Source organism: Megascapheus bottae, chromosome 20 (assembly GCF_031878675.1).
Source record: "Megascapheus bottae isolate mThoBot1 chromosome 20, mThoBot2.hap1, whole genome shotgun sequence".
Lineage (NCBI taxonomy): Eukaryota > Metazoa > Chordata > Mammalia > Rodentia > Geomyidae > Megascapheus > Megascapheus bottae.
Genome location: NC_143528.1, coordinates 206,095 through 223,262, shown reverse-complemented (window position 1 = coordinate 223,262; position 17,168 = coordinate 206,095). Strand labels below are relative to the sequence as shown.

General features: G+C 45.0%; 1 protein-coding gene across 1 annotated transcript; it reads right to left on the bottom strand.

Moving 5' to 3' along the window:
* Positions 1-2,232: 2,232 nt before the first annotated feature.
* On the bottom strand, positions 2,233-12,696 carry LOC150049033 (uncharacterized). Its single transcript, XM_090354226.1, has 8 exons — positions 12,520-12,696; positions 9,809-9,931; positions 6,961-7,114; positions 5,399-5,545; positions 3,191-3,713; positions 2,911-2,957; positions 2,636-2,710; positions 2,233-2,579 (listed from the first exon to the last, which is right to left on the bottom strand). The coding sequence occupies exons 1-8, from the start codon at positions 12,694-12,696 to the stop codon at positions 2,233-2,235; spliced, it is 1,593 nt and encodes a 530-aa protein (XP_090210352.1).
* Between the last annotated feature and the right edge of the window lie 4,472 nt (positions 12,697-17,168).

The following is a 17,168-nucleotide window of genomic DNA, read 5'->3' as shown; positions in this document are numbered from 1 at the left end:
TCCTTGCTCACAGAAGACCTCCCAAAGACATACTGGACTTTGAATCTCCCCTCCCACCTCACAATATACATGTGGATGTAGTAAACAGCACACCTTGTTTGTCAAATCCCAATGTCTTTAACTAGGCCTAGGTACTGGCCTGGTGTCAGGCTCAAGGAGCCTTTCTTAGGTAAGATCCAAACTTAACTGTCACTATTCCCCTCATCCTTCACAAGCCATTTTGCTTCACAGTGGCTTCTCAGCCTGCATTTTGCCCCTTGTGGAATTTTTTTTTTGCTAGTCCTGGGACTTGACCTCAGAGCCTGAGCATTGTTCTTGGGCTTTCTTTAGGCTATAGCTGTCCCACCGAGCCACAGCACCACTTCCAGCATTTTCTATATATGTGGTAGTAAGGAACTCACAATTGTGTGGGATCTTACCCCAACTTTTTTCTTGCTTTTCTTTTTTTGTTGTTTATTTTTACTTTAAAAAATTATCATTGAACTCTCCTATATATACCTTCCTCCTTTCTTTATATAGTCTTATTACTCTTCTGATTTTCATTTTCTTCATTACTATATTAATCTTACCCTCCTACATTACTCTTTTCTTACCTCCTCTCTTGTCTTTCATATTATTTTTCTATCTCTGGTCCTTTGTTGAACCTTCAGCTTTTATAATGCACGTATCTACAGTTGATGGTTGATGGTTGTTGAGCAATACTGTATATCTAGGTGTTCAATTATACTGTAGTTCCAGAGGGACTTGAATACAATAGCGATTGGATTGAGGGGTTTTTTTTTTGGTCATAAAACACTGACTTGTGGTGGCATTAGATTTGTCTGTAAGTGCAGAAAGAGAAAGAGAGAGAGAGAGAGAGAGAGAGAGAGAGAGAGAGAGAGAGAGAGAGAGAGAGAGAGAGAGAGAGAGGGAGGGAGAGGGAGACAGAGACAGAGAGAGACAGACAGAAGGAGAGAGAGAAAGAAAGAAAGAGATAATACCAATCTAAAATTGTGAACATCTATTGTCTGGCCAGCTAAAGAGCTCTGGGTTGGTTATATCTTAAAAATTGTAATCTTGTGCAGTATTAATCTTGCTTTTGTTTTCAAATGGGCAGAACAAGAAACTCAAGAAAAATGGCAAATCAAGAAATAGCTCTCCCCACCCAATATAAACAGGCAATGGAGCAGTCAATGGCAAAACTAGAGGAGAGTCCTCTAAATGCTATACAAATGAAATTGATAAAATGATTAATGAAAAGTTTGAAAACATACAGAAAGAGATACGTGAGGAAGCCATATCTAAATGAGATGAAACCATACAGAGAAGATGATACGTGAATGAGAGAAAGCCATAAAGGATGCCATAATAAAGGATTTACAAAGAAAAATGGATAAATTCATAGAATCCAAAACAAAAAGCTGACCAAACTCCAACAAATGTCCAATGAGAGTAAAGCTGCTGAGCTAACCACTTAAATGGAAATCAAGGAGTTAAAGAAGTCTATACATGATCCAAAACAAGAGATGAAAGGCATCAAAAATGAGCAATTGGAGGGAAAGGAGATGAAGAATAAAGTAGAAAATATTGATAGCAGATTAGACAATGAAGAAGAAAGAATCTCTGGGGTTGAAGATAATCTAGTTGTTATAGAGAAAGAACAGAAAATAAGTCAAACCAAATCTAGGAAATATGAGAGAACGCTTCAGGAGGATCAAGATACAATTAAGAAACCTAATTTAAAGCTAATTGGTATTGAAGAAGGACTGGTCTATGGTACTGGAAATATACTTCAGGGAATCATCTCAGAGAACTTCCCAAATATCCAGAAGGGTAGGCTCTTCCAGATACAAGAAGCTTTTAGAGGCCCAAACAGACCTGACCAGAAAAGGACATCCTACCACCACATTATAATCTGCACAGGATCAATAGAGACTAAAAGCAGCCAGGGAGAAGAGAACAATCACCTACAGAGGAAAACCAATCAGAATAATCACAGATTTCTCAGCAGAGACCATGCAAGCAAAAGAGATTGGAAGGATATATGTCATGCCCTTAAGACAAATAACTACCAACCAAGAATACTGTACCCAGGTAAGCTCTCATTCATAACTGAGGGAACAATAAAAACCTTCCATTCCAAGGAAAAGTTGCAACATTATGTAGCAACCAAACCAGCATTCCAAAAAATTCTCAAAGATGTTCTACACATTGAAAACCAACATAAACGTGATACTGACAAAGAAATGGCACCTAAAATTCATACCAGCCAAGTATCACAAGAACTTTCAAGCCACAGGCCCTAATGAAAGCTTTTAAAAATGATAGACACACAGACACACAGAAACACACACAGACACACACACAGACATAAACACAGACACAGAAACATCCAGACTCCCAGACACACGGACACAAAACCACAGACAAACACACACACACACACACACACACACACACACACACACACACACACAAAATCACCAGAGAGACACACAGGCAGACAGAGATATAGGCACAAACACATAGACACACAGAGGCAGACTCATAGACACACAGGAACACAGAGAGACACACAGACTCACAGACACACAGACAGACCCACAGACACAAAGACTCACATACAGAAACAAACACAGACAAAAAAAACTACAAAGATATACAGACACACAAACACACACACAGACACATAGACACAGAAACAGACAGACAGACATGCAGACACAGACACCCACACAGACACACAGTCACACAGACACACACACAGACACAGAAACACACATTGACAAACACAGACACCAACACACACAAACACACACACAGACACAGAAACACAAACAGACACGCAGACATTCAGAAACACACACACACAGACACAAGGAGAGACACACAGACACACAGACAAGTACATACAGGCAAACCCAGAGACAGACATATAGACACTCACACAGACACAGAGAAAAACAAACACAGACACACAGAAACACACACCGACATACAGACACATAGACAGACACACACAGACACACACAAAGACACACACAGACATACACAAAAAATACACACAGTCACCCAAATACACAGAGACACAAACAGACAAAAGACAGACACACAGACACAAAGATTCAGACACACACACAGAAAGACACACAGACACACACAGGGACAGACACACAGACATAGACACGAAAACAGACACCCAAAAAACATAGACATAGAGACACACACATACACACAGACAGACACAGAGACACAGAGACAGAAACACAGGCAGGCACACAGACACACAGAAAAACAGACACAGAGACACAGAGACACAGACACACAGACACACAGAAACAAACACACAGGCAGACACATAGTCACACACAGACAGACACACACACACAGACATACATGCAAACACACAGACACCAACACAGAAAGACACACACACACACACAAACACACAGGCAGACACATAGTCAGACAGACAGATACACACACACAGTCACACAGACAAACACAAAGACACACAAAGAGACAGACACAAAGAGACAGACACACAGACAGACACAGAAACACACAGGCACACACACAGACACACAGATAGACACACACACTGACAAACAGACACACAGACATACACACAGATCCAGAGACACACAGACACACAGACAGATACATGGAGACACAGACACACAAAGAGACTGACACACATCCAGACACAGAGACACCCAGACACAAACTCAGACCTAGACACACAGTCCGAGAAAGACAGACAGACAGACGGTCAGACACACGGACGTGTGGACAGACAGACATATGGCCAGAAAGATGGAAGGAAAGACAGATGAACAGACAGCAAATGGATGTACAAACAAACAGATGGATAGACAGATGGTTGGACGGACAGAGAGACATGTACAGACAGACGGACACAAGGACAGAGGGTCCTACAGACGGACAGAAAAACAGACAAACAGAGAGTCATATGGACAGAGAGAGTGAGATGGATGAACAAACAGATGGATGGACATACAGATGGATGGACAGACAGAGAGACAGACAGATAGATGGATAGACAGATGGAGAGATGGAGGGTCCTACAGCTGGACAGACAGACAGACATGAAGACAGACAGAGAGACAGACAGGCTGAAGGACCGACAGACTGAAGGATGGATGGACAAACCAACAGACAGAAAGTCTGAAAGACAGATGGACGGATGGAAGAACAAACAGATGGATGGACGGACAGAGAGACAGATGGACAAACGGACAGACAGCTGGACAGACAGACAAACAGATGGACAGACAGCAGAAAGGACAGAGAGAAGGCAGGACATACAGATGGACAGAGTGACTTACAGACAAATGGACAGATGGATGGAGAGTCCTATGGAGGGGAAGACAGACAGGCAGAGTGTCAGGTAGACAAACGGAGAGAGAGAGAGAGATAGACGTACGTACGGACAGACGGACACAGACTGACAGACGGATGGACGATCAGACGGACGGACGGACAAACAGATGGATGGACAGACGGACAGACGGACAATCAGATGGACAGATAGGTGGACAGATGGATGGATGGACAGACAAACAGATTCATGGACAGATGGGTGGACGTACAGACAGAGACAGATGAACAGATGGACAGATGGACGGAGTGTCCTACGAATACACAGACAGACATGGAGACTGACAGTCATGCGGACAGACACAGAGACAGACAGGTTGAAGGCCCAACAGTCTGACTGAACCATGGACAGACAGACTGACAGACAGACTGACAGTCAGACAGATGGAAAGTCAGACAGACAGACGGATGGAAGAACAGACAGATGGACAGAGGGACAGAGAGATGGATGGATGAACTAACAAATAGACAGTGGACAGACAGACAAACAGACGGGCAGACAGACGGACAGACAGACAGACTGATGGACGGATAAACAGACAGACAGAAGGATGGACATACAAATAGACAGACAGATCAACAGATAGACAATCAGACAGGCAAACAGACAGATGGATGGACGCTCAGAAATTGGTTGAACAGATGGATGGACAGACAGATGAAAGGACAGGCAGACAGACAGATGGACGGATGGACGGACATACAGACATACATACAGACAGACAGACAGACAGACAGGCGGAGAGATAGACAGAAAGATGGGCAGATGGACCGACAGACAGGCAGATGGACAGAGTGATGACGGACATAGGAGCTGACGGAAAGAGACAGACGAACAGACCAATGGACAGATAAATGGACAGATGGACAGACAGACAGACATGGACAGATGGATGAATGGATGGACAGACAAACAAAAAGACAGAAATACGGACAAACAGATAGATAGTCGGAATTATGGACAAACAGACTGACAACAGACATACAAACTGATGAACAGACAGACGGACAGACACACACACACACAGACAGACATACAGAGAGACAGACATGGGGACGGATGGACAGACAGACGGATGGACTGTCAGACATATGGTCGGACACACAGACCGACAGATGGACCGACAGATGGACAGACAGACTGATGCACGGATAGACAGATAGACTGAGAGACAGATGGGCGGACAGGTTGACAGAGAGACAGACAGATGAACGGATGGACACACAGATGGAGAGACAGATGGAGGACTGACAGACAGACTGATGCACAGATGGACAGACGGACAGACGGAAGGAAGGTCAGACAGATGGACAGATGGACAGACATACATAGACGAACAAACAGATGGACAGATGGACAGACAGACAGACAAATAGATGGATGGACGAATGGACAAATGGATGGACAGACAGAAAGAAGGACAGACGAACAGACAGATGGATGGACAGGTACACAGACACAAAGACAGACCGACGGACAGACAGACGGACACACGGTCGAACAGACAGACACATGGATAAATTGAGAGACAGACTAATGGACAGAGACAGACAAAAGGATGGACAGACAGATGGGTGGACAGACAGATGGATGGACAGATGGACGGATGAACACACAGATGGATGGAGGGTCCTATGGACAGGCAGATAGCCAGAGAGACAATCATGTGGAAAGACAGAGAGAGAGACAGACGAACGGATGGATGGATGGATGGATGGACACAGACAGATGGATGGACGATCAGATAGACGGACAGATGGACAGACAGAAGGATGGATGGACAGACAGACCGACAATCAGAGAGACGGACGGACTGGCAGATGGATGGACAGACAAACGGATGGATGGACATACAAATGGATGGGCGGATAGATGGACGGACGGACAGACAGGGATGGACGGATGGATGGACGGGCCTAGGAATGGACAGACAGACAGACATGGAAATAGACAGTGATGTGGCCAGACCGAGAGACAGACAGGCTGAAGCACCGACAGACTGAAGGATGGACAGACAGACTGACAGAAAGTCTGAGAGACAGACAGATGGACGGAAGAACAGACAGATGGATGGGCGGACAGAGAGACAGACAGACAGATGAACGGACAAATAGACAGCCGGACAGACAAAGAGATGGACAGACAGAAAGACAGACAGACAGACAGACAGAGAGAAGGACAGATAGAGAAGGACAGACATGTCAGGACAGACAGACAGAAGGATGGACAGGCAGATGGACAGAGATACAGACAGATGGACCGACAAACAGAGAGACACATAGATGGACAGACAAACAGATAGACAGTCAGACTGACAGATGGACGGACAGACAGGCAGACAGAAAGACAGACAGATGGACGGACGGACGGATAGACGGAAGGACAAAGAGACAGACAGACAGACAGAGGAAAGGACAGACACATGGACGGATGGATAGACAGATGGAGTGTCGGACAGACAGAAGGACAGGTGGACGTATGGACAGAGAGACAGACGGAGAGACAGAGGGACGGACAGACACATGGACGGATGGATAGACAGATGGAGTGTCGGACAGACAGAAGGACAGGTGACAGACGGAGAGACAGAGGGACGGACAGACAGATGGACGGATGGACGGAGTGACCTACAGACGGACAGACAGTCATGAGGACACAGAGACAGACGGACGGATGGACGGTCAGACGAATGGACACGTAGACAGACAGACAATTGACAGATGGATGAACAGACTAATGGATGGACGGACAGACTTAAGGATGGACAGACAAACAGACGAACAACAGATGGAGGGAAGGACCAACAGACACACTGATAGACTGACAGACAGATAGACTGACAGATGGACAGACGGAAGTTCTTAGAGACAGAGAGACAGACAGGCGGACAGAAAGACAGACGGATGGACAGACGGACGGATGGATGGCCGGACGGACAGACAGAGAGACAGACATACAGATAGACATACTGACAGATAGACACATGGTATGAGAGACACACAGACAGACAAAAAGACACACAGATTCATGGATGGATGGACAGACAGATGGTCTTACAGACAGGTAGATGGGCAGATGGACACACGGACAGACAGACAGACTGAAGGACGGACAGACAGACAGACAGTTGGAAAGTCTGAGAGGCAGATGGACGGATGGGAAGACAGAGACAGATGGACAGACAGACAGGACTGACGGACACATTGACAGACAGAAAGACAGACAGACATAAAGACAGACGGTTAGACAGACGGACAGACGGGCAGATGGACAGATGAACAGAGAGACGAACAGACGGACAGATGGACAGACGGAAGGATGGACACATAGAAAGACAGAAGGACAGACAGACGGGCAGACAGATGGACGGATGGGTAGACGGACAGATGGACAGATGGACAGGAGTGTAGCCTAATTGTTGAGTGCTCTCCTAACATGTGTGAAGCTTTGGGTTTGATACCTTGGTACATAAGCCACAAAACTGGTGTCAAAAAAAGTATGCCATTAATATGTCACTTTCTTACTAAAAAAATTCTCTTGAAACATGCTTTCCACTAAGGCCTAGTGGTAGAGTGCTAGCATGCACAAAGCCCTGGGGGTTCAGTTCCTGGGTTCCACATACACAGAAAAGGCTGGAAGTGGTGCTATGGTTCAAGTAGTAGAACGACAGTATCTGACATTCTTCCTTGGTATATTGTATATATGTTTATTTGTTTATTTGAAATAGGAAAGGGAAGGGGGAAAACAATGTGATTGGTAGGGGCTGGGGCAGGGAAATAGGGACAAAATAGAAGGGGTATTAATGTGTGAGAAGTAATGCACCTACTACCTGGCCAATGTAACTGTAACCCCTGTACACCTTACCCCAACAATAAATAATCAATCAATGAAAGCCCAAAGACAGAGCCCAGGCGCCAAGTTCAAGCTTTCATCTAACACTACTATTTGCAACACAACATTTTTAAATTTATTTCTATTCTTATTTTGGGTACTGATGGATACAACCTAGAAATGTACGTTGGAGGTCATCAGTGATTTTCTTTCCTTTTGCTCAAGGCTAGCTACAACTTGAGTCATGGTGCAACATCAGGACTTTTCTGTTTATGTGGTACTGAGGAATTGAACCGTAGGCCACATTCCCAGACTGTCAGAAGAAATTTTTAAGAGTTGTGACACGAAACATACATGTTTATGCTGACATATAAACCTAATTACTTCCCTCTTCCATCTTCTTTTGTGGCAGTCCTGGGGCTTGACTCAGGGTCTGGACACTGGGCCAGAGCTTTCTTTTCCCAAGAGCTAGTGCTCTACCACTTGAGCCAACAACTGCACTTCCAGCCTCTTTGGTAGTTTAGTGGAGATGAGAGTTTCATAGATTTCCCTGCCCAGGCTTGCTTCCAAACACACTCCTTAGATCTCAGACTCCTGAGTAGCCAGGCATGAGCCACCAGTGCTGGCTTACCATCTTTTTTGTAATAGAGACTGTTTAAAACTGTATAGTACTCTGGCTCCTGTCTCATTTTAGAAATCAGTTATAAAACCCCTTCAGATCCCCCAATTATTTTTTATTGTAATTAGTAAAAGGGTTACATGATATTTGCCAGATAGAAGGTGCATTAATTCACATACATTGATACCCTTTCACATGTCTTGGTACCCGTTTCCCTCCCCCCCCACACCCCCCACCCGTCTTGGTTTTCCCCCCTTCCCTATCCAATTTCAAATAACCAAATACAAATGAATTCAATATATCAGATAACAAAGTGAGATACTATACCAATATGAGATAACCAAGGGACAGCAAAGGAGATGAGAGACAACATAGTACATTAAGGACAACAATCATTCATTATATGGCTTTTGTTTCAATATCCTGGAGGTCCTTTCAATTAGCTTCTTACTATATGGCCTTATGTATCAAGATTTTGCTCTATTGCAGATCTCTGCTAGTAGAGCCCAAGGTTTCTACTGATTATGACAAATGAGGGAAACCATTGAGCCTAAGTTCCTTTGAGTCTGGCTAACTTCACTTAATATGATTTTTTCTAAGTCTTTCCATTTCCTAACAAATGGGGCGATATCATTCTTTCTGTCAGCAGCATAGAATTCCATTGTGTACAAATACCACAACTTGTTGATCCACTCATCAACTGAGGGGCATCTAGGTTGGTTCCATATCTTTGCTATGGTGAATAGTGCTGCATTGTTGTGCTAGTGGATTTAGTATGCCCTTGTTTCTGGATGATTGGATAAATGCCAAGTAGTGGAATTGCTGGGTCATAGGGGAGTTCTATGTTTAGCCTTTTGAGGCACTGCCACACTGCTTTCCATAGTGGTTGAATGAGTTTGCACTCCCACCAACAGTGTAGTAGTAGATCCCCCAATTTTTAAAACTGATTTCAAAGCAAACACAGCTATGCCCCTTACCTTATCATTCTTCAGGACCATAAAGTAGTAGTGGATGTTTTTGTTTCGAGCATATTCCTTTACTTGAGCTTTAAACTCCTTGTGGTCAAGTATTCTTCCACAGTATTCTAGGACAAAGTATTCCTGCAAAACCAAGAAAAGGCCTTCTCACTCATGACTTCAACTACTGGTAGGCCCAATGTAAACAAAGGCTTCATTGTGCGCTAGTCCAAAGTTCTGTCCTGCGTCAAAGAAATTTTTTAAATGTAAAGTATTAGGTAAACTTTAATAACATGTTATTAAAAAAATGGATCTGGCCGGGAGTTTGGCCTAGTGATAGAGTGCTTGCCTAGCAAGCACAAAGACCATGGTTTGATTCCTCAATACCACATACATAGAAAAAAGCCTGAAGGGATGCTGAGGCTAAAGTGGTAGAGCTCTAGCCTTGAGAAAGTCCAATGACAGTGTCAGGCCCTGAGCTCAAGCCCAGGACTGGCCAAAAAAAAATGTGCCTAAACAAAGACAACGTGGTTAATGAGGCCAAGGACTAAAGCAACTTTCAAATAATTAAACATGCCATATATAAGAAATTCAGGTCAGGTGTCAGCGGTCCACACCATGTAATCCTAGCTACTTCAGGAGGGGGATATCAAGAGGACTGGGTTTTGAGGACAATATGGGTATAATAATCCCAAAAATCTCATCGAAAAAGAAACAGCTGCATCAGGAGTCCACAAGAAGCTGAGATGACGAGGATCATGCTTCTAGGCCAGGTAGTGAGGGTGGTGGGCAGGGTGGGGGGCAGAGAGGGGCAGAGGGGCAGAGGAGACGCTGCTTCTTCAGGAACCTGAGCTGGCCATACAGCCTGCTGAAATGATCTCCTCCCGGCTGGGTACTGTCACCTCACACCAGTCATCCTAGCCACTCAGATGCCGAGATCTGAGGGTCACAGTTGAAAACCAGCCCAGGACTGAAAGTGTGTGAGACTCTTCACTCCGAGGGACCCCCAGAAAACCAGAACCGGGGCTGGCCGTGGCTCGGAGTGCTAAGGCGCTAGCTTTGAGCCGAAAAGCTCAGAGACGATCCACCTCTTTGTGGAACACTTCTTTGCTTTTCTTAGCCAGCTCACTGGAGGTGTCCGCTTCTGCTGTCTTGGGCTTTTTCCGTGTCTACAGAAGGAAAGAACATGGCTTCCTTGGTTGGATAAGGAAGAGGGAGATCACGACCTGACTGCCTTTCCTCACTCGCCTTCCATTCTCTCAGCCACCTCCATTTACATCCCATGTCAGATGGAGCTAGAATTGTCTCAGGTGGGCAACGGGTGTCACTTACCCAATGGTGCCCCAATAGCAGCCTCAGAGCAGATACATGCCTGCTTGTACCTCAACTATCTGGGTTGGCTAAGGTGAGCTTAGGAGGTGGGTCAAGTCTGCTACCTTGTGGATGGCAACAGAAGAGCAGCGCTTGAGCATTCCAAAATGCTCTTAAGGCTTTTTGCTTTGTTTTTTTTTTGCACTCTTGGTGAGGCCTGTGGCTCACGACTATAAGTTCAGCTACATGGGAGAATGTGTCCAGGGCATCCTCCTTCAAAAGGCTAGCCCAGGAATAAAAGTCTATGAAACATCATCTCCAAAAGAGTCAGCGAAAAAATGGTTTGGAGGTATGGATCAAGTAGTACAGTTCCAGCCAAGAAGGGAACTGTAAGCGCGAGTTCAAGTCCCAGTCGTGGCAAACCTCCCCAACCATCCAAATTTCTAAACTTTTCCTCAAACTCATAGGCCTTCACTCTCTAGTTTCTCAGTGGAAATGTGCCTGGCATTCTTCGTCTAAACTATAAAACAGGGCCAGGAGTGTGGCCCAGTGGTAGAGTGTGCCTGACTAGAGAAAGCTCAAGCTGGGTAGAAAAAAAAAAAGAAACAGAAAAGAAACCCAAAACCGTCCCAGCTGGTGATCTTACAGAATGACAGGCTCTGGTGCGACCATGAAGCGTGAGTCGTGCTCAACTTCGTGGGGTTTTCATCGTACGTGGGGGTTCCCAGGCCCACCTCAGCTTCGTGTTTGAGGCTGGCATCGTCCCCTGGGCTTTCCCAGGAAGGAGGAGGATCTCACTGAGTCTGCCTAGAAGAAGGTGAGAGACGGCAAGCTGTCACAGGGAGGAAAGAGCCCCGGCCCACCTGGATCTGAGAGCAAAGACAACATGGTTAACAAGGCCAAAGGACAACAAAAATCTTCTTTTATAAAAAATAAAGCAATTTTCAAAGAATTAAACATGCCCTAGATAAGAAATTCAGGTCAGGTACTAGTGGTCCACACCTTGTAATCCTAGCTACTCCAGGAGGGGGATATCAAGAAGACTGGGGTTTGAGGACAATATGGCTATAAAAACCCTAAAAATCTCATCTAAAAAGAAACAGCTGCACCAGTAGTACACAAGAGGCTGAGATAATGAGGATTATGGTTCTAGGCCAGGTAGGCAAAGAGTTCATGAGATCCCCATATCTCAGCAGAAAATTGGGACACGGTAGTACACGTTTGTCATCCTACCTACAGAAAAAAGTACCAAGTAGAAAGACTGCAGTCCAGGCCAATATGGACAAAGCAACATTCTATCTTAAAAATCACCGCAGTAAAAAGGGTTGGGGTTTGTGGGAATAACCTCTGCCCTTAATCATGTACACAAGTTTGTGTATGTGACTGCAAGCAGGAGCTAGAGGGCGCCTGGCCCTACCCACCTGGAGCAAGTGGGGTGTGTCTCTGGACACCATCGGCTGATGGTCTTCCCTGTTTGATGATGTAGCTGCGACCACTCGATCTGTATTTAGCGGGCACGTTTGTGAAATAAAGATCAGACCTGCACCAAGAGTCATGATCTCTGGGTCTGTGTCATTACTTGTGGGCTCTGCTGCCATCTTTGCCCCGCCACGTGGGCGTCCGAGAGGGCAACCCACAAGGGCTGGGCATGGTTCAAGCGGTAGAGCACCTGCCCAGCAAACATGAAACCCTGAGTTCAAATTCTAGTATCCCACAAGTAAAAAAACAAAGACATTTGGTATTTAAAGGAAATATGACAGAAACAACAAGCCTTTCAATGTCATGCATCGTTATGTGTTAGATTGGGGTCATGCTGCATCATTAAACAAATGCTTGAGTGATTTATCATGTATACTTTAAATTTCTTCAATGACTACCTTAGATACTCATCTATCCTTACCCAGTTGAACCTTAATGTAATCTGATATGCACTAATAACATTTTGACCCCGATATTTTCTTTGGGGAGGGGGATTGCTCTCTGGTTTTCGTTCTTAGTGGCATTAGGGGATAAACCCATACAAGGTGAGCACTCTACCATCTCGAGCCACACTCTTTTTTTTAAATATATTTTTTATTGTAATTAATAGAAGGGTTACATGATATTTGCCAGATAAATGATGCCTTAATTCCCACACATTGATACCCTTTCACATGTCATGGTCCCCATTTCCCTTCTCCCCTCCCCCCCTCATCTTGTTTTCCCCCGTTCCCTATCCAATTTCAGATAACCAAATAGAGCTACACTCTTTTAAACACTTTTGTTTCTTTGACCAGGTCTTGCTAACTTTGCCAGAGTTAGCCTTGAATTCAAGATTCTCCTGCCACCACTTCCCCAATAAATGACATTACAAGTATGCCCCTATACCTGTAACTTTGGCTCCAGAGACTGGGGATCCATAGCAAAAACTTGTAATGACTTCAAATTCAAGAGAACAAAAGTAACTGAGAAAGAAAGGATGTGCACACCTGTCACCAATAACAAACGTCTATTCTTGTAGACAGAATTGTTACTTTATTCTCTCACTCAATACTTCTTTAAACGAAGTAGCTTCTATGTAGTCAGTCTGTACAGTAGTTACAAATAAGCTCAGTAGAGAAAATTCATCTTCTATGAAACATCTAACCTTATCCAATGAAATGAAATGAAATGAAAAGGTGATTACAACAGAATTTACGAAGGGAGATCTTTGGCAGCTTGTAATCCCCAACCTTTCTTTTCTGTAAGGATGACTTCTACATCTGCATGCTGTTTTCTCTGAAACCATCTGTCAGAACAATAATCCCCATTTGGGCATTGGGATGAACTGAAAAGTGGGGTTGGTCAAAGTTAATTCTATGTCTTAAGTTGGTCAAAGGTAATTCCTTTTTTTTTTGTCTAGCACTCTCCCACTTTGAGCCACATCGTTACTTCTGTGATACACATTGTCACTTCTGTGGCTCAAGTGGAGGAGCATTATTAGCCTTGCACACAAAAAGTCTCACTTACAGTGGCTAGGCCCTGAGTTCAAGCCTCATAAATGACCAAAAATTTTTTCTTAAAAATGTGAGAGAATAACAGCACACTAAAGGCGTACAGTACAGCATTCTCATCAGTATAAAGCTAAATATGAGCATTAACCTGAGGAAACAGTGAACAGAAGATGACTACGGTTTAAAATAACATGAAGAAGTGCTGTATTTTGGGGCCAGGTTGGGGTGTGGCTCCAATGCAGAGCATCTATCTAGTAAGTACAAGAAGTTGAGGTTTGGGGCTGGGATTGTAAATAGCATGCATGAAACCCTGAGTTTGATTCCTAGGTACCACACACAGAAAAAGTAGGAAGTGGTGCTGCGGTTCAAGTGGTAGATCACGAGCCTTGAGAAAGCTCAAGGACAGTGCTCAGGCCATGAGCTCAAGCTCCAGGACTAGCAAAAAATAAATAATGAAGAAGAAGAAAGAAGTTGAGGTTTAGAAGAGGAAGACTTTTCACTTGAAGCATTTTTTTTGCCAGTCCCAGGCTTGAGCTCAGGGCCTGGGATCTGTCGTTGGGCTTTCTCAAGGCTAGAGCTCTACTACTTTAGCCACAGCACCACTTCTGACTTTTTCCTACGTATATAGTACTGAGGAATCCAACCAGGGTCTTGGTGCATGTTAGGCAAGCACTCTATCACTAGGCCAGAAGTCACAGCCCATTTTGGAGTATTTTTGAAATGTTAGGGTTTTACCTAATTTTATAGTAAAAGCTCATATATACCATATTTTCTTCTCAGAACACAAATATACTAAAGAATAAAGGGAACTAAAGGTGGGCTCCGGCTCAGGCCTGTAATCCTAGCTACTCAGGAAGCCGAGATCTGAGGATCAAGGTTCAAAGCCAGCCCAGGCACTAAAGTCTCCAATTAACTTCCAGAAAACTGAAGTGGTGCTGTTGCTCAAGGGGTAGGGCAGTAGCCTCGAGATGAAGAGCTCAGGGACAGAGTTCAAGTGCCACAACGGACCAAAAAAAGAATTAGAGAAAAAAAACTTAACTATTATACTTGTAGAATCAAAGACAAAATGAGAGGAAAAAATTAGGCATATTATTTTTTTCCAGGGGTGGGGCAAGGTAGGTGGAGAACATATATCTGGGGGGCCAAAACTCTCTCTAAGCCCCCCTTAGATACTTTCTCTCAATAAATAAGTGTCAAGTTCTACATTTCATAAGGCCCTTCCATTAGGCTTGAAAAAGATGCTCACTAAACAGTTTTGTAACATTGCTTGATGATTTTTTGCTAACAATTGCATAAAAATGTAAGTAGGAAGTGCCTGACATGCCTGTGGTTTGAACCTGAGATTGTCATTCTTGCTTGCCTAAGCAGCCAGTTTGTGGTTTTTGCCTTTAAAAGGACTGTGAAAAATGTGACAAGTAGCTCATCCTCCCCGGAGGGTGGGTTCCTGGCCAGGCTGGTACCCTGCAATAAATCCTTGCTGTTGCATTTCAGACTCCTCGATCTCGGTGGTCTTCATTGGGGGACCCCTTTCCTGGGCATAACATCTGGGGGGCTCATCCGGGATCCCCCAGGAACCCCACCGGGACCCCCAGGAGTACGAAAGGTTTGTGCCTCCCAATCGGTAAGAGCGCTCACAGTCTTGTCTGTCTCTTGTCTGCGTCAATCGTCCTTTTACTTTCGGTTCTGTAGCGGTCAGTCGCATCTGTAACTGCAGGCTCTCACTGGGGTAGACGGGCCCGGACAGTGATCCTGGAGGGAACAGGAGACGTCCAGATCACCGTCTGGGCAGAGGGTCTCCGGACCCAGAGCCGTCTGGGGGCACCAAATAGGTATCCGTCTAACACACTGAGTGAAGTGTGCTCAGGCAACTCCTTAGTGAGAGACAGGGGGCGCCGCCTGGTCCCGGGAACTTTCTGTGAAACTTGTCTTCTAAATCTGTTAATTGTTACTTGTTGCGTGTTTTTCTTTTTCATTTTTAAGATGGGGAATAACACCTCTTCTCCCCTAGATCTAACCCTTGCACATTGGCAAGATGGGCAAAAGACTGCTAGTAACAATAGTGTAATAATTAAAAGGAAAAAGTGGGTCACTTTCTGCTCCACCGAATGGCCTACATTCAAGGTCGGATGGCCTGCTGGTGGAACTTTCGATTTAGCCACCATTCAGAGAGTGCAAGAGGTCATCTTTCACCCACACACAGGGCATCCAAACCAGATTCCCTACATAATTACATGGAGGGGATTGGTGGAAAAACAAGGAGGACCCTACCCCTGGGTAAGATTATTTTTACCTCCACAGGTTTCTAATTCAACTGTTCTGACCACCCGGATCAAGAAGACACCCACTTGCCCCACCATTTTACAGGGAGGCACTAGTGAAATTGAACTTTTTCCCCCACTCTATATACCTCCAACAGCTCTGGAAGAACCGGAACCTGTGGCAGCAGCTGCGGCCCCAGATCCACAGGGCTCAAGTGAGGGTTCGGCTCGCTCCACACGGAGTAGACGCGCAGGGACCCCACAGGCCGATTTACCATTGCTTTGCCCTTGAGTCCTATAGGACCCCCGGATGCCCAAGGCAACCAACGTTTTCACTACTGGCCATTCGCTACTAACAACCTTTACAATTGGAGAGCCCAGAACACCCCTTTTTCGAAGGATCCCCAAGACCTAATTAACTTGTTAGTAACTGTTCTCTTCACTCACCAGCCCACCTGGGATGATTGCCAGCAGCTGCTGGGAGTTCTGTTCACGACAGAGGAGCAAAACAGAATCCTGGAGAATTCCCGCAGGCTGGTCCCAGGCCCTACCGGAGACCCTACCACAGACCCTGCCTTGATTGCAGCCACTTTTCCATCCCAACGCCCCAACTGGTACTACAATGAGGCAGAAGGTAGGGAGCATCTTCGAGTCTATTGCCAGGCTCTGTTGGCAGGTCTCAAGGCTGCAGCTGGCAAGCCTACTAATATGGCCAAAGTTTATGATGTAAGACAGGGAGTTACTGAAAGTCCAGCGGCCTATCTGGAGAGAATCATGGCAGCTTTCAGACCCCAAACGAGAAGAAAACAGGCAGGCAATTATTTTAGCCTTTATCAATCA

Excerpts from the sequence above, each read along its gene's own strand:
- LOC150049033 (XM_090354226.1), bottom strand. The coding sequence starts at position 12,696 with ATGGCAGCAGAGCCCACAAGTAATGACACAGACCCAGAGATCATGACT. Across the intron at positions 5,546-6,960 it reads GTCCGTCCCTCTGTCTCTCC|TCTATCTGTCTATCCGTGCA; the intron begins GTCTGTCACCTG and ends TCTGTCTCTCAG. Across the intron at positions 2,711-2,910 it reads CTGTGTGAGTGTCTATATGT|GTGTCTGTGTCTGCATGTCT; the intron begins CTGTCTCTGGGT and ends GTGTCTGTGTGG.